Here is a 19,938-nt window from a genome sequence, read left to right as displayed (position 1 = left end):
CTTCCACTCTCTTGTGCTCATATTTTGTTTCTAAATCTCCATCTTTTGATTGAATATAAATTGTGGGCACGGGCGGAATCAGGTGCAAGGTGGACGGTTGTTCTTTTGATCGCATTCATCGATTGTTTCTAGTGGCGGAATTATGATTTTTTTCACTCCGAACTGAATCATATTTGATTATTTAATTCAGTTTCGACCTTATGGCAGCTCAGACTCAACTTCTTTCTAACTCTGACTTCATACAAGCTTTCTCTCTTCAAAATCAAAAACAAATCTCTAAAAAAAAATCTATAACAATTTAGGTGTGAATTAGAGTCTCTCCCAAAATATATTTGATACAGTCCCTTTCCAAATTTTATTTGATATCGCCCCTAATTGTCTTTAAGTTATTTTTTCCTTTTGATATCATTTTTTAATTGTCTTGTTTGTCCTCTGCTGTTGCCGACCATTTTTCATTTTAGTCCTATCTCGCTTTTTTTTATTTTGTGTTTTCTCCCTCATTTTTAATAATGTTTAATTTATTTTTTAAATAATTTTATTTTTGTTCTTTTCCTTTTAAAGAAAAGAAAAGTTGGGAAAGGTCCCCATCTATGGATTTAGGGAGTAGAGCAAGAGGGTCCTCTATAATAAGAAATATGGTCCTCCTCCATTGATTTAGGAGAGCAGCTTTTAAATTAAGACAATAATGAGAATGGCCACACCAACTTCTTATGTCAATAATGCTAATGTTGGTGAAAGGAGGAATTGGCTAACTTATTCCATAACAACTAGTACTCATATTTTTCCAGCCTGTACCAATTCCATCCATCTACTCATAATTATACTATGCATGGACATTACTTGAGTTTTTAGTCTTATTCTTGATTCCAAATAGCACTCTCTTGGAGGTTTGTTATCATTGTTATATCTAGGGACGGACCTAAAAAGAGCTTATGGTGGGCAATTGACCTCCTTATTTTTTTTGAATCTTTTAAAATGACTAGTTTTGCATTATGTGCTATGCACGTGGCTCGTAACGTAACTCGTCAATGAATATATTAGTAAATTTATAATAATTATATTAATTTTTTATTTATAATTAATATTAAATTAGTTAAGAATTTTTATAAAAGTAAATATAATATATTCGGTTATTAAATGTTTTTCATACTGAATTTATTCTTCTTTTGATTTTATAATAATCATAATTAAATAATTAACTTAATTTAATTAATAATATCTTTAAAAATAATAAAATAGAAATTTAAATAATAATATATTGATCAGATAGAGTATTTTAATTTTGTAGTGCAATCAAACTAAAAGATAGGTATTCCTACTAATTTGGAGACAATTTAGTTATTTTTTGCATACTAAAAACTAAATTTGAGACAATTTAGCTACCTATTTTAATTAGGACTTTGATTACAATAATGATTAATTAATTAGTTAATGACTATAAAACCTTTATTTAATAGTAAACTGAAAAGGATTATTCAGTAAATTTGCCTGTCCCCCCCCATCCGTGCTTTTATATATAGTATAGATATAAATATATACATTAATAGTTTAGTTTTTCAACCTTAAATTTATAACACTGACCATTTTCTTTTATATTATCTATTTTATAAATTGTCGGTACAATCTTGTCAAACTTATAAAAAGTTTCTGTATCCGCTACTGACTATACCATAACTCTATTATTGATTTAACATTTTTGTTGCTATTTCAGAGACTATGATAAATGTTGAGTTGGAATTTCAATATAGTAGTACTGAATTATACTATTTCCTTAAAGTTAAAAATATTTGGTCCAACTCAGGGACAATGAAGATGCACCTACTTCAAGGTCTATATGAAATAAATAAATGTACAACAATTAATGTGAAACAGTATAAAATTATTCAGCAAAAGGTCACTATCTTACCCATATCTTCAGTTTCTTGTTCATTCTCAATTTGTTTGAGGGGGACCAACCAACTCAACTGGTGTTTCCGGTGTTCTGGATGGCATGAATTAATGGGATGTGTTCGAATTCGGAATAACTAGTCGGAACTGTCGGACGGAGCAAGTATTTCTCTTGTTGTATCCAGCAATATCTTTAGAAGTATCAAAAAATCTTTTCCTCAACATGCTTTCGTCTGAATTACGGGTTTGAGTTTTTAAGAGGAAAATTGTTTTTTCTCTTTTAAATAGGTTCACGAGCCGGATCATTGAAGCATATAAGAGACGACCAGCATTTAGCCAACGATATCAAAAAAATTATAATGTATATATTATATTGCATCAAGAAAATTGTTAAAATTTAAAACTGCTAATCGAGCTGATTCAGCTATTGCTTTTGGCTAAACCCTCTTTTCTGAAAAAATGAATGCCAGAAAAAAAAAATCAAAGACGGACTTTCACCAATTAAAATTGGCAAATCAATTAAATTCCATATCAATATTATATATCAGCAAATGCCAAATTGCTAATTAAAGATTCACAAAATGAGATGTGATGCAAGTATTTTTCGTTGGCATGGCATACACGTTCAATACACTTTTTGCCCTTATCCATACTATGAATTATGGATCCCCCCTACTTTACATATGGGTAAGGCCACAATAACATTTAGATCTATTATGTTTGCAAATCAAATTATTATTATTTTTCAAATTTTAGTTTTATTTAACTAAAATATTTTATATGAAAAAAAGATATAAACAAAAATAATTAATTTTCCCATTCCATAAATGTACAAAAGTTATATGAATCAAATTTTAAAATACTTTTAATTTTATCAAAACAACATTCAATATACTTTTTGATTTAATAATCATGAATTAATTAAATCATAATTTTCAATGTATAATATTTCAGGCACTATCAACCTCGGGTATTGTGTGTTTTCTTGGTTTAAAATTTAGTTAATATTTCCGCTAACTCACTAACATCTAACTGGATTGTATAACACTTGAAGTTAAAAAAAAATCGGCTGTTGTAAAGAATGGACAATTTTATTTGTGTCTAGAGCTTTTTCTTTTTTTCATATATACCAAAAAAATATTTAAATTATTAATATAATAGTTTTGATTTTTATAGATAATTAATTTATAATGCTTTATTACTAAAAATATTGAAGGAGAAATTTAGAAATATTATAACAAATTTACTATAATTACCTATTTTTTTTTTTTTTGAAATCAACATAATCTTTTAAATTTTAATAAAAGTATATATTTTTACTTTTTAAGGGACATAATAAATGTAGTAAAAAAGTCCAAAAATAATAATTTAATAAAAATGTAAGAAAAAAATTATATTTATTTCTTATTTAATACAGGAATTTCTTTAATTTTATTATATATTAACTGCAAAATCAAATTTTAATTAATTTGAAATGAAAATGGACAAAAATAAATCAAAAGAAATACAAATATTATTTCCTTTTTCAAAAATATACAAATCTCTTCTTTTAAAACTTATGCTAATTCCGTATTAAGCTTAATTTATTTCGTAACATACGAAGAAGCTTTAACATCGAACGGAAGAGACAAATAACCCATGAAGATATTGGTGGCCGTGAAACGAGTCATAGATTACGCAGTCAAGATCAGAGTCAAGCCCGACAAGGTATCACCTAATCAACTTAACACACAATCTTATTCACAACCGTAAAAAACAAAATATTAACACTGAAAAATTGTTTAATTGTTGAATTGTTTTGGGTTTAGAGTGGAGTGGAGACACAGAATATAAAGATGTCGATGAACCCGTTTTGTGAAATCGCTTTAGAGGAGGCACTTAGAATTAAGGAAGCTGGATTGGCATCTGAGATTGTTGCTGTTAGTATGGGTCCTAAGCAATGTGTTGATACGCTGCGTACTGGTCTTGCTATGGGTGCTGACCGAGGGATTCATGTGGAGGCTAATGAAGCTTTGGTTCCACTCACTGTGGCTAAGATTTTTCAGGCTCTTGTGGGTTTGGAGAAACCTGGTTTGATTATCATGGGCAAACAGGTTTGTTTTTGATTTGGGTTTTGATGAAGTTGTGATCTTTTTGTGAAAATCTTGTGTGGGTTTTGATAAAGTTGTGATCTTTTTGATGAATTTGTAATCTTTTTTGTTTTTTGATTTTGATGATCAACTCTTATTGTTGAGTTGATTTTTGATTCAGGCGATTGATGATGATTGTAATCAAACAGGGCAAATGGTGGCTGGGTTGTTAGGTTGGCCTCAAGGGACATTTGCTTCAAAGGTTAGTTAGAGATCGTTTATTAATTTCAAAAGTTTTGCTGCTAGAGTTAGAGGTAGGCTAGGTAGCACGGACCGTGAAACGGGACACTTGAATACAGTCACGGTGAAACGGTGTTATTTTCAGGTTTTCTATGTTAAGAATGAAGGTTTGTGTCCGTAATGCCAAACGTTGATTGAATGTAGGAGGTAGGCAGTAATTTCAAAGGTTCTCATAAGAACAATGTGGCTTAGTTGAGTGTAAATTCTTCCCGAAGCTTGAAAACACTGATGAATTAAGTGAGGTACAAGCATAACATAATGAAGAGAGACAAGTTGAATAGTGGTCCTAATTATTGTAGCATATGATATTATCCTGTTATGTCTATTTAATTTAGACAAACTTCTAATAATTGAATAGGATTTGTCATGTTTGTTGCGTATATGAATCTCGGGATTTAGCTGCAGCTGTGATTCAACGGAAGCTTGTGTTATTGAAATTGAATCCTAAGACTTTGCTTGTGAAGGAACTTATATAGGTTACTGTGAACAGTATGAGATTATGGAAACTTGTTGGTGTTGAATGTTGCAAAAGGGAAATTCTTACTTAGGCAGGGTCAATGATTGGTTTAGGTCCCAACTAATAAAATCTAAAAATCTTGTATTTTTTTTTCTTCTAGTATTTGATTGGTTATGTCCATGCATTTTATGGACATAACCGATGAAACTGTCTAGGTGAAAAGCTCCCATTGCTAATGATTCGTTACTGTTGGCGCGGAGCATTAGTTCTCAATAAGATATTGCTTAATCATGAATGAGTTTGTTCACCAAACTGACTCTATCATTAGTCTTAAAATGCCTCGGCTCTTGTTACTCAATAATTTTATTAGCAGGAGCTTTATCTAGTTCCTATACGCAGAAACTCCCTCTCCTCTGCGTCTAGCTTTTTCTTGTTTCACGTTTTTTTTCCAATGACTTTCTGCTGTCTAGTAGGTTTTGCTTGATAAGGAGAAACAAGTAGCAACAGTAGAAAGAGAGGTGGATGGTGGTCTCGAGACCCTGTGTCTCGATTTACCTGCAGTAATCACGTAAGTGACCGAGCTTATGATATTCACTTTGAATTCAGTTGCTGCTACAGTTTGGATGCCCACTGCTATAACATGTGCTAGCTACAATTTTATGAAAAATGCCTACTATCATTATGCTTTAGATAAGTTTTCCTGTTCCCTTATCCAATATGACTCCATAAACTATATAAAATAGTTATTTCTTCCCATACACAATAATTTCAAGATACATTAAGTTAAAAAGACCAGAACAACATTATATTTTCCTTTTGCTATCATGTCACCAAGTTGTTATGCCCCTGAGTATATGCCACCATTATACCGTGCCAGTGATAACATATGCTTTGTCTGAGTCCATGCATTGAAGAGAATTTAAATGTCTTTTCCGGGTTACAAATTCCCTACAGCCTGTGTAGTGGCTAGATTACTTTACCATAATTTTGATTCGTGTCAACGTTTAGAAAAATTAAAGACAAATCATAATACGTCAGTTTTCGAGTAGTTCAACTACATGCTCTGTTGCCCGGAAATTTATTAGGTTTTACGTTTTGGCGTTTTGTTTACATTTCGGAAACACTTATGAAACGTCCAAACTTTATATTTGTAACATATTCATAGTGTCGTTTTGCATTTTCTGTTTTAGGATTTTTTATTTTAACGATTTTGTTTCCGTGCAACATAGACTAGATGTCTACTCATGTTGATGGCTACTTGTTTGTATATTCTCATTGCGCAGTACTGATTTGAGACTGAACCAGCCGAGGTATGCGACTCTGCCGAACATTATGAAAGCAAAATCCAAGGTCATAAAAAAGTACACTCCACAAGAGTTGAACATTGAAACGAAATCTGATATCGAGGTCGTTGAAGTTACAGAGCCACCAAAGCGAAAAGCCGGAGTTATTGTTTCTTCTGTGGATGAATTGATTGACAAGCTTAAAAATGAAGCTCATGTCATTTGATTACTGAGCAGTTTCACTAAATTTCCATTGATATACTCTTCTCTGCTAATGTCCAATAACAGTGCTTAATTCTGTATACCAGCTTTTCAGCTGAATAAAAAAGCTAATTTATAATGAGATAAATTCAAATAAATTGTACCAATTTTTCTCCTTTTTTCACCATATAATTTCTTTTGTAATTTTTATAACTGAAATCTCTTATATGTCTGTTTGGATTGCTGTTTAGACCAGTTTTTTAAGAATCAAAACAGACCAGCCAATTCAACCAGTTTGCCCGCAAACCAGAGGTTAATATCGCTCGGTTCTTTCTTAAAAACCAACTTTTTTACTAGTCCAAGTATGATTTATTTGCTAGTTCGTCAAATATATTTTTAGTTAAAATTTTCTTATATTTAAACTTTAAATAAATATACTTTAAATATTATTCATATATCGTGTATATTTTTTTAACAGACATATATTGTATATATTATATACCTATTTGAACCTTTAGTTTTTAAAATACCGGTTTAGACTTATAATATTTTTTTTTCTAAAATTACATTGAATCATTATTTTAATTTACTTTAAAAATCAATAAACATTCATTTTGCCCCTTCAACTTGAAACAAAATATCAAATAAGACCGAGTTCATGGCTTTAAACAAAAACACCCTCACAAAAATACCTTAAAAATAGACATTTTAATTTGTTTTACCCCTTCAGCTCTAAGTGGTACAATAGTTTGTTGCCTTCTCAGTTCGAGTACTCCAATCATTTTTTACCGCCTTAACTAAAGGGGTAAATGAGCCAAATTAACCAACATCAAACTTGTGTTTGTATTTTTTATCAAATTGACGGGGGAAAATGAACCTTTATTGCGTTAAAAGTATAAAGGGCAGTGAGTAGTGGTGGGCTGTTAGCTCAGTGGCTACAAAGTCAGGTCCACAGCCACGGGTGGTTCATAAACACTTACTACGGTCATGATACGACGACGCGGCGGCTCGCAACCCAACCATCACTGGCTGATTTCAACCACGTGTAACGTAATTATTGGTTCTATCTTCTAACAAATTCTCCACCTCATCCACTTGTCATTTTCCAAATTTCAACTCCCCCAAAATATTCCCAATTGCCATCGTTATTATTCTTAATTATCCCTTCTTTTTCCCCAAAAAGTAAAAAACAAACCCTAATTTTGATTCATTTTACATTCGCAATCACAAGAAATCAACATCTCCGATCAATGGAATCATTAGAGGAAGGATCGTGTTGGGATTTTCTTGATTATGATTTCATCGAAGAAACCACCACCACTACTACTTCTCACGATTTCTTATGGTCTAATAATAATAATAATAATAATAATCAGAGGTATTAATTCTTTTATCCAATCCTTGTTTCGTTTCATTTTATTTATTTCATGTTAATTATTGATCAATTGATGTAGTTTTGATTAGGGTTTGTTTTTTATTGTAGTTGATTAAAATATTTGATGAATAGGGTTATGAACTGTTTTAATTAATCTTGATTTGATGGGTGATTTACAGTGATGGAGGTATTGCCGATATTGATTTTTCATCTAGCGGCGGTGCTGTATCAGAAGCAAAACAATGCGTGCGGAAAAGGTAAGCTTGAGCTTCTAGCTAGAATTATGTTTTCTGGATGTCTTTAGTAATGAGTTGTGTTTGATTATTTTATATTTAAAATACAGGAAACACAGTGGTGATTCTTGTAGCAAGCCCGTGACTAAAGCTTGCCGCGAGAAGTTAAGGAGGGAGAGGTTAAATGACAGGTAAGATACAGATTTTATGGCAGGAGTTATGTTTGTCTGTGAGTAAAAGCTTTTTTAGTATAAGATGTATAAGGAGTGGAGTTAGTAATACGGAAAATGTTAAAGCGGATTTAATATTTAGAATTTCTTGAATAGTATAGCGCATGTTTGCTAATGTTTTTAGCTTTGGTGGTTATACCATGATTTCAGGTTTCAGGATTTGAGTTCTGTTTTGGAACCTGACAGACCTGCTAGAATTGACAAACCAGCTCTACTTGATGAGGCTATTAAAGTTCTGAATCAGTTGAAAACTGAAGCTCAAGAGCTCAAAGAAAGTAATGAAAAGTTGGTGGAAGAGATTAAAAGTTTGAAGGTGACTATATCTGAAGTTTGTTGAATTACAGTTTTTATTGCTTCTTGTAGCTCCTATATGTTAGCGCTAACATTCTGATTTGTGACCATGTAATAGGCTGAGAAGAATGAACTTCGCGAAGAGAAACTCACACTCAAGGCGGATAAAGAAAAGATGGAGCAACAATTAAAAGTTATGGCCGTTCCATCACCTGGATTCATGCCAACCCATCCAGCAGCCTATCATGCTGCAATGAATAAGATGGCTGTTTACTCTGGCTACGGTCTGATACCAATGTGGCAATTACCGCCTGCTGCACGTGATACATCTAAAGATCATGAGTACTGGCCTCCTGCTGCATAATTGTTGTTTTTCTTTTTTCAATAGTAAAGGTTATCTAAATTAGAGATGCTTTTTCTAGATTATTCAACAATTTTTGTTTCAAATGTAAATACAAATGGTTTCACCCTGTCTGATTTCGACATTTGAATATGGCTAATGTGCTGTTGGCTATTGAAGAAATGAATTAGTTGGCTATTATTTTCTCAACCAGATTATCCAATATCTGTACTTGATGATTGGTCTTGAAAAAAATTCTGCTTTTTCGGTTGAAATATCTTCAAGTTCGATCCCTGACTTCAGCCTATCGGTAAAGGAATGTTTGGAGATATTGATCCCTTGATAGGAGGAATGAAGTTAGATATCATGGATGAGCTGGTGTTACTTTAATTTCAATAGAAGCATCCTTTTGTTCGTTGTCAGTCGAATGTGATTGATCTTTTGATTTACTGTCAACTGGTTGATCACCTTCTTTACCCCATAACAGCAAATATAAGCCGACAATTACAACGATAGCTCCTATAATGCTGTACAATCCACACATCTTAAACATTTTAGTTCATGCTTTTAAGCTCATAATTCACTTATCTAACTCTATAATTACCTTCCTGTGTACAGTTTTTCGCCGAGAATAAAGTATGCAATAATAGCAACTAATATTGCCGAAACCGGATTGAACACGGTGACAAAAACTGGTCCTTTTACTTCTGTGCACCATAGCTGTATGAAAATTACTGCACCCGACATCACTACTCCCTGCCATTTATAATTTAGCATAAGCGTACTGCGCTTTAAGAATCAGACTGCATATTAAAACAAACCCTGACACCACTTACACCATATATAATTGACCACAAATCGACATTTAACCCGACTGTCCAAGCAGCTTTTCTATGTTCTACAATCACCGTGAAGAAAGCCGACTGTGCTGCCCCAACAAAACTCATCCACGCAGTAAGCGATAGTTGAGCAGGATACCTTTTCAGAGTCACTGCCTGAATATTCAAGCAAATAAGCAAGATAACTACATGTATATGCATTTTTGTAACAATAAAAAGTTGAATTTCGAATTGAACCTGCATAATATACCAGACGGACCATGTTATGCAGCTTGCAACAGTAAGAATCGCACCCTTTATCCAGTTTTCATGGTTGGAGCCAGAACTTGCTTGAATATGTACAGGAACATGCCCCAAGTGTTGCATTACAGGACCTTTATACAATGTCATAGTCGTTACCCCGGCTAACGAGACCAAAGTCCCGAGAAGTTTTGCTATCCCCCGAGGATTTCGAAGATTAAGACTCTCCAATCTATATATGTTAGAATAACTGTTTCAGATAATGAAAGAACGATATTTGTGTTATGAAATTGTCAATTAATAGGTTGTTATAACCTGAATGCAATTGCGATTACGAAAGTTAAAGCAGCTACGGTGTTAACCACTGATGCAACGAAAGTTGGTGATGTGTATCTCAAGCTTGCATAGTACATGTTCAGTGTCAAACTCACCCTGTCATTGTTTAAACACACCGTTAGTGAACTCCTGCATTAGTTAATATCTCTTGCATCTTCTTACCAGTTAAAACTTTTGGCGGTTAGCCTTTAACAAAACGATAATCGACATTGATTTTGTTACATTCTGGCAACGTTACTATAGGAATTCGGGCTAATACTTGCTTATTTAGCAACGACAAAGTCGGATAACCACACAGTTTTCCATCGCCGCATAAGTAATGGTTGAACATAATTTCTAAAGTAACTTTCGGTTATTGTAAAAATTAAAATTCAGTTACCAAAATATAGTATTTTTTTTTTGATAATTGGGGAGGGTGACCAAAATATAATATTGAAAACGTAAAAAGTCTATAGTTTTAGTATCCGCAAGAAATTTCAACTCTCATCTTACCCGAGGAGAGATAGAATGAATATCTCAACAAAAAGTGCTAATGTCAGCTTTGGCCTTTGTTTTCTGCACCACAAACATAAAACAAGTTAGAGTTTCCATCTATAAAAAATTCATAATATTACGTGGTGAACTGAGCTGATCAAAACAATTCATGTTTCCTAGCACGTTAAGGAAAGAAAAGACTCGAACATATATGAAATCTTACGTAGAGATCGCATTACCTTTCGAGAAAGTATGCAAATGGAATCATCACAACACTAGAAACAACGTGTCGATAAGTTACGTAGACGTGAGGATTCATGCCATGATTGAATGAAGCTTCAGTGATGATGTAAAGAAATGTATAGGCAACCTGAGCAAGAATCATGAATAGGTGTGGCTTAAACTTATTGCAAAGCTGCCCAACATTGCAAGCCTTCATTGTCATAAATTAATTCTCTTGATCACTTCAATTTTTCTTCTTTGTCTTCAATCCTTTCTTCACACAAATGAAAATATTATGGAACATAAATAAATGTAATTAAATAGACCAACTGGGAAGATTTTGATTCTTGTGACATGTTGATTTAGTATCATGTTCTTTATCAAATTCTGTAATGCACCTGATTTGTCCCTTTAGATAATCATTCTTATTCCACTTGCATTATTATTATTACCTACATATTTCTTCTTCTACTTCATGCAATTGTACCAAAAAAAAAACACTCATAAGCTTAATTTCATTAAGGGGGTAATTGCAAAATAAATCGTGAATTATAACGCGGTCTGTAATTTTAGCACAAAATCTAAATTTTGGCAATTTAAAACACGAATTATTAATTTTTATAATTCGAGATACTGAGTAATATTTTTTTATCAATAAATGCTGATGTGGATGTTAGATAAGTAATTAACATGGTAAAATAAATTATAAACTTTAACATATTTTGTAATTTTAACATAGATTTTAAATTTTAGCCATTTAAAACACAAACTAATAATTTTTTGTAATTTAAAATACCGAGCAAATTTTTTTTATTAAAAAATTCTGATGTGGATACCAGAAATACATGGTAATATATGTTTAGACGTCTAAATCAGCATTTTTTGATTGGAAAATTGCTCGTTGTACAAATTTAATAGTTTGTTTACTAAATTACTAAAATTTAAAATTCGTGTTAAAATTGCAAAGCGTGCTAAAATTCATAATTTCTTTTGCAATTAACCCTTCAAATTATTAAGAAAAATTATGTAAATGATGAACTTGTTGGCGAACACCCAACAAGATGGAAAGTAGCAACAGATAGAAAGAGAAGAAAGATACTGGAAATTAACTCATAAAAATAGGTACTTACAAATTCTTGTTTGGTTGACTAGAATTTGATGGAAAATATTATGTCTATAGGAGAGAGCACAAATTTTTTGTGCAAATTTTCTGGATATTAATTAGTGATTATACATTGATTTTGCAGTACTTAATTAAGCTAACATCAGTAACTAACACTTAATTTCTTATTTTCTTGGAACACAAAGATCATTGGGTAATCAAACCAAGTAAGCACATCTTGTGTGAGTTTAGCTAACCAGTTAAGCTAAAATTACTTCCAAGTCCCACTTACCAACTATTGCAATTATAAGAGTTTATAGGCCTAATCGATATAAAAATTCAAACTTTTTTTATTTATTGTAAATCTAACTAAGAACTTTAATTATTTTAAATATTATTTTTCATATAAATTTAAGAAATTATTATTTCCCTCTTTATATTTTAGTATTTTTAAACTAAAATCCCTCTTAGGGTGTTTTGTTATAAAACATAAAAAATAAAAAAATAGTTCGGACTTAAATTTATGAAGATTATATTTAATATATACATTTTCTGGATCATTATTATATGATATATCAAATCTATATATCTCTCTTTTATATGTAAGATCATCATATGTGTGTTTAACCAAAAAATAATGTATACTCATATATTTATTGCATATTTAACTAAAACATATTATAGATATAATAATGAAAAACTGTGTAGTTTTGTGCAAGAATATATTGCGTCACAGCATGGTAAATTATGCCATAGCCAAATGGATTTAAGAATGTTCACTTGCAAAGTTAAAATCAATCTCCACAAATCTTCAGAGAATGAGAATGATTATATTCTACTTAGTGCCTATAATATTTGTAAGAAAATACCTTAAGGGTCCTTACTTGACCCTCAAGCCTATTTCCTTTCCCGTAATGTGGTCTAATTAGGAATCTTATTTTCTATAGGAAGTAAGATATATCTAATTGATTTGGTTATTAAATAGGAGATCTTTTCCAATTATGACTCCACCTTGATGGACGGTTGAGATTAAGTTTTAGGGGAAACCCTAATTGGAATTTCGGTCCTCTCTTCTCCTATATATAGTGCTTTTGGATCATCACAAAATCACACTAACAAACACATAACTAACAGATATATAGGTAAGAGGAGAGAAACCGAAACTCTTCATTATAGTGTTTATTCTATTATTCCGCATTCGTAATCGCTATGGAAGGAGGTATTCTTCTATCTCTCCTTTATATTAGTCTATTTGTGATTATCATATTTGTTCAAAGATCTTAGGGTTCATGTAAATTAACTTACATGTGGTATCAGAGCTTAGGTTAACGAACATATGATTGTCCATAAAATAAATAGACCAAAAATTAAAATCGTATTTTTTTTTGCAACGATTAATTATCCTTTTAATCATTATGTTGCATTACGTCAATTCCGTTGTATCCTTGCCAGAACTTATGTTTTAAATTACTGCTCCTTGTATGCTAATTAAGATTCTCGGCCATTGATCATTATGTTTTTGTTATGACTATTGATTGTCAATCTTATGGCCATTAATGACATAGAATTAGGATATTATTTTTTAAGAATATAATATTTGAGTGGCCTGTTTACCATGTCTTTTGAATAATATGGAATTCTCTTGCTGTATTTTCAAATTATAACTGATTGATTTCATATTCATAATTGCTGGAATTAATCAATTTAAATCATATATATTTGTTCATTAATTTAAAAGGGTGACTATTAAAATTTGTTAAATCTGTATGTTAATTTTTTTAAAATTTTGACGATAATTATGAACTTTTATTATTTAATATTTATATTAAAAGTTTTAATGTATTAAATTTTACTATTGAATTCAATTAAAGATTATGAATTGCATAAAATATTATATTACCATTGTTATGTTCTATTAGTCAATATATTAATTAATTATCCACAGATAATTAAAATTATATTTTGATTAATAATAAAGAAGTAATGTATATATAGACTAAGAAAATCCACAGATTTTTTTTGGGTCTAATTAAAGTAAATATATTACTTAATTATGTATGATAGATATTACGACTTTTAATGGTATAAATTGTAGAATATATAGTGACTGCCCACAGGAGCATTATATTTTCTTGTCGTAAATATTCAATTTTATGTGTTACTTATGTCTTTTAAATGCCTTAAAATTTAATGTATCTCTACAAATTGCAGCATCTTTTCCTGCGCATTTGTCATCATCTGTCTCATCTGTCCCACTTCTCACGGGAATCAACTTATCAGAATGGAAAGAGAAAGTTGAATTCACCTTGGGAGTACTTGATCTGGATTTGGCTCTTCAAATTGAAGAGCCAGCTCCTCTTACAGAAACAAGTAATGATGAACAAAAGGCTCTCCATAAAGCTTGGGAGAAGTCTAACAGATTGAGTCTTATGTTTTTACGTATGACAATTGCTAGCAACATCAAAACTTCCTTACCTAAACCGGTAAATGCTAAGGATTATTTAAAAGTAATAGAAGATCGGTTTAAGACTGCAGACAAATCCCTTGCGGGGAAACTTATGGCAGATCTTACAACCATGAAGTTTGATGGCACACTCTCAATGCATGATCATGTCATTGAGATGACGAACTTGCGGCAAAGCTAAAGAATTTAGGAATGATGGTGGACGATTCTTTTCTCGTTCAGCTTATCCTAAATTCTTTGCCTTCTCAGTATGGACCTTTCCAAATTCATTACAACGCCATTAAGGATAAATGGACGGTGAATGAGTTGGCTAATAAATTGGTTCAAGAAGAGGGCAGGCTAAACCAACAAGGTATTAAGGTTGCACATCTTGTCCAAGGAGCTGGATCTAAAGTTGGGAAAAGGCATAATTCAAGCCATAAAAGAGCACCACCCAAAATGAATGATTCTAATCAATCAAAAGAGAAGAAGGCAAAGAAAGAGGCCAGGTGCAATTTTTGCAATAAACCTGGACACTTTCAGAAAGATTGCCAAAAACGAAAGGAATGGTTCGAAAAGAAAGGTAACCCCATGGGTTTCGTAAGCTTTTTTGAATCAAACTTTTCTTATGTTACTTCTCATGCTTGGTGGATTGATTCTGGTGCTAATGTTCATGTTTCAAATTCCATGCAGGGATTTCTTACGACCCAAACCATAAGCCCAAGTGAAAACTTTTTATTTATGGGAAACCGAGACAAAGCGCCAGTTGAAGCTATTGGCACTTATCGTCTTATTTTGGATAGTGGATTTCAGTTAGATTTATTTCAAACTCTTTATGTTCCATCTATTTCTCGTAATTTAGTTTCAGTAAGTAAACTTGATAGTGCTGGTTTTAAAGTTAATCATGGAGATGGTTGTTTTAATTTATTTTTAAATTCTAGCCGTATTGGTTCTGGAATTCTAATTGATGGACTTTATAGATTTAATCTTGCTAGTCAAATTTCTGAAACCCATCTCACCCTGCATACTAATGGTGAAACAAAACATAAGTCGTCTAAAAACGACTCTTATTTCTTGTGGCATAAAAGGTTGGGACACATTTCCAGTGAAAGAATAAAGCGATTGGTAAAAGATGAAATTCTTCCAAGTCTTGATTTTACCAATCATAAAGCATGTGTAGATTGCATTAAAGGAAAGCAAACTAAACATACAAAGAAAGGAGCCACAAGAAGTACACAGCTTCTTGAAATCATACATACAGATATTTGTGGACCCTTCGACGTTCCAACGTTTGGAGGTGAGAAGTATTTCATTACTTTTATCGACGATTTCTCACGTTATTGTTATCTCTATTTATTGCATGAAAAATCTCAGTCTGTGGACGCTGTACAAGTGTTCATAACTGAAGTTGAAAGGCAATTAGATAGAAAAGTGAAAATCATAAGATCAGATAGAGGTGGTGAATTTTATGGAAGGTATGATGAAACAGGACAACATCCTGGACCTTTTGCAAAACTTCTCCAAAAACTTGGAATTGTTGCTCAATACACAACGTCTGGTTCTCCAGGGCAGAATGGTGTAGCTGAAAGGCGAAATCGTACTTATATGGGAATGGTTAGATCCATGATGAGTCATGCCAATTTACCAATATCTTTGTGGATGGATGCTTTACGAACAGCTGTTTATATTTTAAACCGGGTTCCTAGCAAAGCAGTTCCAAAGACCCCTTTTGAACTGTGGAAAGGCTGGAAACCTAGTTTAAAACATCTCCAAATTTGGAGATGCCCAGCTGAGGCTCGAATTTACAACCCTCATGAAAAGAAATTGGACTTCAGAACGATCAGTGGTTACTTTATTGGTTACCCTGAGAAGTCCAAAGGATATTGGTTTTATTGTCCCAACCATAGTACAAGAATTGTTGAAACCGGAAATGCTAGATTCTATGAAAATGGCAAAATCAGTGGGAGTGATAAAGTACAAGATGTGATCATTCAGGAAATAAGGGTACTTATCCCTTTACCCTTAATTCCGAAAGGTGTTGGAAATCTCCGAATTGTCGAACAAATTGACAATGAGGAATACCCAAACAATGATCCACAACTCCATAATGAGATTATTGCCAATAATGATCATATGGCTGAAGCACCAGAGGAACCAGCATTAAGAAGATCTACTCGTGAGAGAAGATCAGCTATTTCCGATGATTACTTGCTTTATCAAGTAGAATCTGATATTGGGATTATTAAAGATCTGATTTCATACAAACAAGCCCTTAAAGATGTTAATTCTAATAAATGGATTGATGCCATGAAAGATGAATTAAAATCTATGGCTGAAAATGAAGTCTGGGACGCTGTTCAATTGCCTACAGGACATAAGCCAGTCGGGTGTAAATGGGTCTTCAAGACCAAATGCGACTGCAATGGCAATATTGAACGACATAAAGCTAGACTTGTAGCCAAAGGTTTTAATCAGAAAGAAGGCATTGATTATACTGAGACTTTTTCCCCAGTGTCCAGGAAAGACTCTCTTAGAATTATCTTGGCATTAGTAGCTCATTATGATCTCGAGTTACATCAAATGGATGTGAAAACCGCCTTTCTTAATGGAGACTTGCAAGAAGAAGTCTACATGCGTCAACCTGAAGGCTTCATTACCGAAGGTCAGGAAGACATGGTCTGCAAACTTAAGAAATCACTTTATGGACTGAAACAAGCTTCGAGGCAATGGTATCTAAAGTTTGACGAAACCATTACTGTTTTTGGTTTTAAGGAAAACATTGTTGATCCATGTATATACCTCAAGATCAGTGGGAGTAAGTTCATATTTTTGGTACTGTATGTTGATGACATCTTATTGGCCAGTAGTGATCTTGGTCTTTTACATGAGACTAAGCATTACTTATTTGAGAACTTTGAAATGAAAGATATGGGCGAGGCATCCTATGTGATTGGAATAGAGATATTCCGTGATAGATCACTTGGAATTTTGGGGCTGTCTCAGAAAGCCTATATTGATAAAGTTCTTGAAAGATTTGGCATGATGACATGTTCTTCTAGTGTTGTTCCATTGCATAAAGGAGACAAACTTGATCTTGATCAATGTCCGCAGAATGAATTGGAACGTAAAGAAATGGAAAATTATCCTTATGCTTCACTTGTTGGGAGTTTGATGTATGCACAGTTTGCACGAGACCTGACATTAGCCATGCAGTTGGCATGTTAGGCAGATTTCAAAGTAACCCAGGACTCGCTCATTGGAAAGCTGCAAAGAAAGTGTTGAGATATTTAAAAGGATCAAGAAATTACATGCTCACATATAGAAAATCAACACATCTACAGATGGTTGGATTTTCTGATTCAGATTTTGGTGGATGTTTAGATTCTAGACACTGCACTCTTGGCTATGTGTACCTCTTATCTGGAGGTGCAGTATCATGGAAAAGCCAGAAATCTGAGTTGCTCTATACATCTACTATGGAAGCTGAATATGTGGCATGTTTTGAGGCTGCAAATCAAGGAGCATGGTTGCGAAATTTTGTCTCTCAGTTCGGGGCTTTGAGCTTCATCTCTAAGCCTTTGACTATTTACTGTGACAATAATGCTGCAATCCAATTCTCCAAGCATGATCGGATATCTAAGGGAGCCAAACACATGGACCTTAAATATCTATCACTGAAACAAGATGTTAGAAGAGGAAAGTTTGTCATTCATCACTTAGGCACGAATGATATGGTTGCAGACATATTTACGAAAGGACTACCTCCAAAGCCTTTTCAGAAACACACTGAAAGTATGGGCCTTGAAGATAGCTCCTAGTTATTACTTTTCTGACCATTTATTATGTCTGTATTTGACATTTATTATTGAGCTCTTAATAGAATTCTACATCTTTTCCATTCTGTTTTCCATTGTGTACACATATTATTTTTTGGACTAACGATAACAGAATTCGTCTTTTTAAGACATTATGGGACCATTATGAAAACTCCTGATAATGGCCTAATTATGATAGTTGTTAATGACGTGGTACATGGAAGGAAGCATGTTGAAAAATGATGTAACCGCCATGACTCACATTAACTACTAGATTAATCAAGGCACTTATGACAACCGACTAAAAACAGGTTTATCTTTTTATGCGCGCCTTATGATTTCTATTGAAAATATTAATGAATATTCCTAAAGACCAAGTGGGAGACTGTAAGAAAATACCTTAAGGGTCCTTACTTGACCCTCAAGCCTATTTCCTTTCCCGTAATGTGGTCTAATTAGGAATCTTATTTTCTATAGGAAGTAAGATATATCTAATTGATTTGGTTATTAAATAGGAGATCTTTTCCAATTATGACTCCACCTTGATGGACGGTTGAGATTAAGTTTTAGGGGAAACCCTAATTGGAATTTCGGTCCTCTCTTCTCCTATATATAGTGCTTTTGGATCATCACAAAATCACACTAACAAACACATAACTAACAGATATATAGGTAAGAGGAGAGAAACCGAAACTCTTCATTATAGTGTTTATTCTATTATTCCGCATTCGTAATCGCTATGGAAGGAGGTATTCTTCTATCTCTCCTTTATATTAGTCTATTTGTGATTATCATATTTGTTCAAAGATCTTAGGGTTCATGTAAATTAACTTACAATATTCTCTCTCTTTATTTGGCTTAATGCCGTCAACTTCTTAATAACTCTTGGTCATCATCTATGAAAATTTCTTCTTTCAAAATTAAATTTGATAGAATTTATATAACAATATACACAATATATATATTATTAAATCGAATCGAATTATATGGAATTGTGGAATTTAATCCAATAAATAGATATAAATCTTTCTTCAAAATAAAGAGACATATATTAATCCTTAATTAGAGTGAGTTCAGCATGCTTACCTTAAGGAATGAGTTTTAGTGTATGATCAAGACAATTATCTCCACAGTTTTACTAGCCTCTGGCAGCTTCTTTAATAATATGAAAAAACAAAAATAGAAACTAGAAACCCATAATTATTTTTTGAAAAATTTAAATCTTGATGTTTGCTAAATGATCAAATATATATGGTTATTAATTAATTCTTATTAGCAAAAAAATTGATTCACGTGTTTGATGTTAGTGCAAGTGTCAGCATTTGGTGATTAGCTTCAAAAGGGTGTTAAGGGGGTGTCATTCTGCGTGATTATCATTTGTCATATTCTTAAATTAAGTTATGAGAATGATGCTTTAATTTAAATTTTCTTAATTAGTGAATTTCAAACGTGTCATCCATTTTTCTCTTATCTGTAAATTGTTTTTTTTTCTTCTTAATTTGCTATGTCTTTTGTCACTTTTTCCATATATGTAATCAATATTTTTTAATAATTAAGATGCAAAATTTATCTTATATAGAGACGGGGGATTAATATGTTGAAAATAAATTAATAAAATTGAATATTTGTTATTGTTTGAATTAAGAATTAATCAATCTGTTGTCTATTTCAATTATTTTTATTATTCTTATATTAATATCAATTAGAATATTGGGTTAATCCTGAATTAAATCATGAGATTTATTGTGTTTTGAAATTAAAACACGAAATTTAAAATTTAACAAAATAAGTTACCAACTTT

General features: G+C 32.3%; 4 protein-coding genes across 9 annotated transcripts; 3 read left to right on the top strand and 1 right to left on the bottom strand.

Annotated features, from left to right (window-relative positions):
- The first annotated feature begins 3,450 nt into the window (after positions 1–3,450).
- On the top strand, positions 3,451–6,364 carry LOC126667102 (electron transfer flavoprotein subunit beta, mitochondrial). The gene is made up of 5 exons (XM_050360073.2): positions 3,451–3,594; positions 3,696–3,980; positions 4,138–4,218; positions 5,187–5,281; positions 5,997–6,364. Exons 1-5 carry the CDS (start codon positions 3,526–3,528, stop codon positions 6,220–6,222), a joined length of 756 nt encoding a protein of 251 aa, XP_050216030.1. The 5' UTR covers positions 3,451–3,525; the 3' UTR covers positions 6,223–6,364.
- Positions 6,365–7,302: 938 nt separating this feature from the next.
- On the top strand, positions 7,303–8,876 carry LOC126667103 (transcription factor bHLH34). Its single transcript, XM_050360074.2, has 5 exons — positions 7,303–7,575; positions 7,752–7,829; positions 7,916–7,996; positions 8,186–8,348; positions 8,445–8,876. Exons 1-5 carry the CDS (start codon positions 7,448–7,450, stop codon positions 8,688–8,690), a joined length of 696 nt encoding a protein of 231 aa, XP_050216031.1. The 5' UTR covers positions 7,303–7,447; the 3' UTR covers positions 8,691–8,876.
- On the bottom strand, positions 8,721–19,347 carry LOC126667100 (WAT1-related protein At2g39510-like). 6 transcript variants are annotated; one of them, XM_050360067.2, is made up of 8 exons: positions 19,224–19,347; positions 10,795–11,051; positions 10,574–10,636; positions 10,061–10,177; positions 9,743–9,977; positions 9,503–9,661; positions 9,271–9,422; positions 8,721–9,193 (listed from the first exon to the last, which is right to left on the bottom strand). In XM_050360067.2, exons 2-8 carry the CDS (start codon positions 10,998–11,000, stop codon positions 9,031–9,033), a joined length of 1,095 nt encoding a protein of 364 aa, XP_050216024.1. In that variant the 5' UTR covers positions 11,001–11,051; positions 19,224–19,347; the 3' UTR covers positions 8,721–9,030. The 6 variants fall into 6 exon arrangements, with proteins under 6 accessions (XP_050216024.1, XP_050216025.1, XP_050216028.1 ...); XM_050360068.2 differs by having other exon boundaries at positions 10,795–11,047; XM_050360071.2 differs by having other exon boundaries at positions 10,795–10,925; positions 19,224–19,346.
- On the top strand, positions 13,511–14,524 carry LOC126668080 (uncharacterized). The gene is made up of 2 exons (XM_056104610.1): positions 13,511–13,526; positions 14,091–14,524. Exons 1-2 carry the CDS (start codon positions 13,511–13,513, stop codon positions 14,522–14,524), a joined length of 450 nt encoding a protein of 149 aa, XP_055960585.1.
- Positions 19,348–19,938: the final 591 nt, after the last annotated feature.

Source organism: Mercurialis annua, linkage group LG2, assembly GCF_937616625.2.
Source record: "Mercurialis annua linkage group LG2, ddMerAnnu1.2, whole genome shotgun sequence".
NCBI lineage: Eukaryota > Viridiplantae > Streptophyta > Magnoliopsida > Malpighiales > Euphorbiaceae > Mercurialis > Mercurialis annua.
The sequence above is the reverse complement of the archived record's forward strand: the minus strand, read 5'-3'. Positions and strand labels throughout refer to the sequence as shown.

Bases quoted from the DNA above. Each gene is read 5' to 3' on its own strand.
- LOC126667100 (XM_050360067.2), bottom strand. From the start codon at position 11,000: ATGACAATGAAGGCTTGCAATGTTGGGCAGCTTTGCAATAAGTTTAAG. The intron at 9,423-9,502 runs GTAAGTGGTGTC...TATAAATGGCAG, and splicing joins TGTGGTCAATTATATATGGT to GGAGTAGTGATGTCGGGTGC. The intron at 9,194-9,270 runs GTAATTATAGAG...TGGATTGTACAG, and splicing joins GAAAAACTGTACACAGGAAG to CATTATAGGAGCTATCGTTG.
- LOC126667102 (XM_050360073.2), top strand. From the start codon at position 3,526: ATGAAGATATTGGTGGCCGTGAAACGAGTCATAGATTACGCAGTCAAG. The intron at 4,219-5,186 runs GTTAGTTAGAGA...GCTGTCTAGTAG, and splicing joins AAGGGACATTTGCTTCAAAG to GTTTTGCTTGATAAGGAGAA. The intron at 5,282-5,996 runs GTAAGTGACCGA...CTCATTGCGCAG, and splicing joins GATTTACCTGCAGTAATCAC to TACTGATTTGAGACTGAACC.
- LOC126667103 (XM_050360074.2), top strand. From the start codon at position 7,448: ATGGAATCATTAGAGGAAGGATCGTGTTGGGATTTTCTTGATTATGAT. The intron at 7,830-7,915 runs GTAAGCTTGAGC...TTTAAAATACAG, and splicing joins AAACAATGCGTGCGGAAAAG to GAAACACAGTGGTGATTCTT. The intron at 7,997-8,185 runs GTAAGATACAGA...CCATGATTTCAG, and splicing joins AGGGAGAGGTTAAATGACAG to GTTTCAGGATTTGAGTTCTG.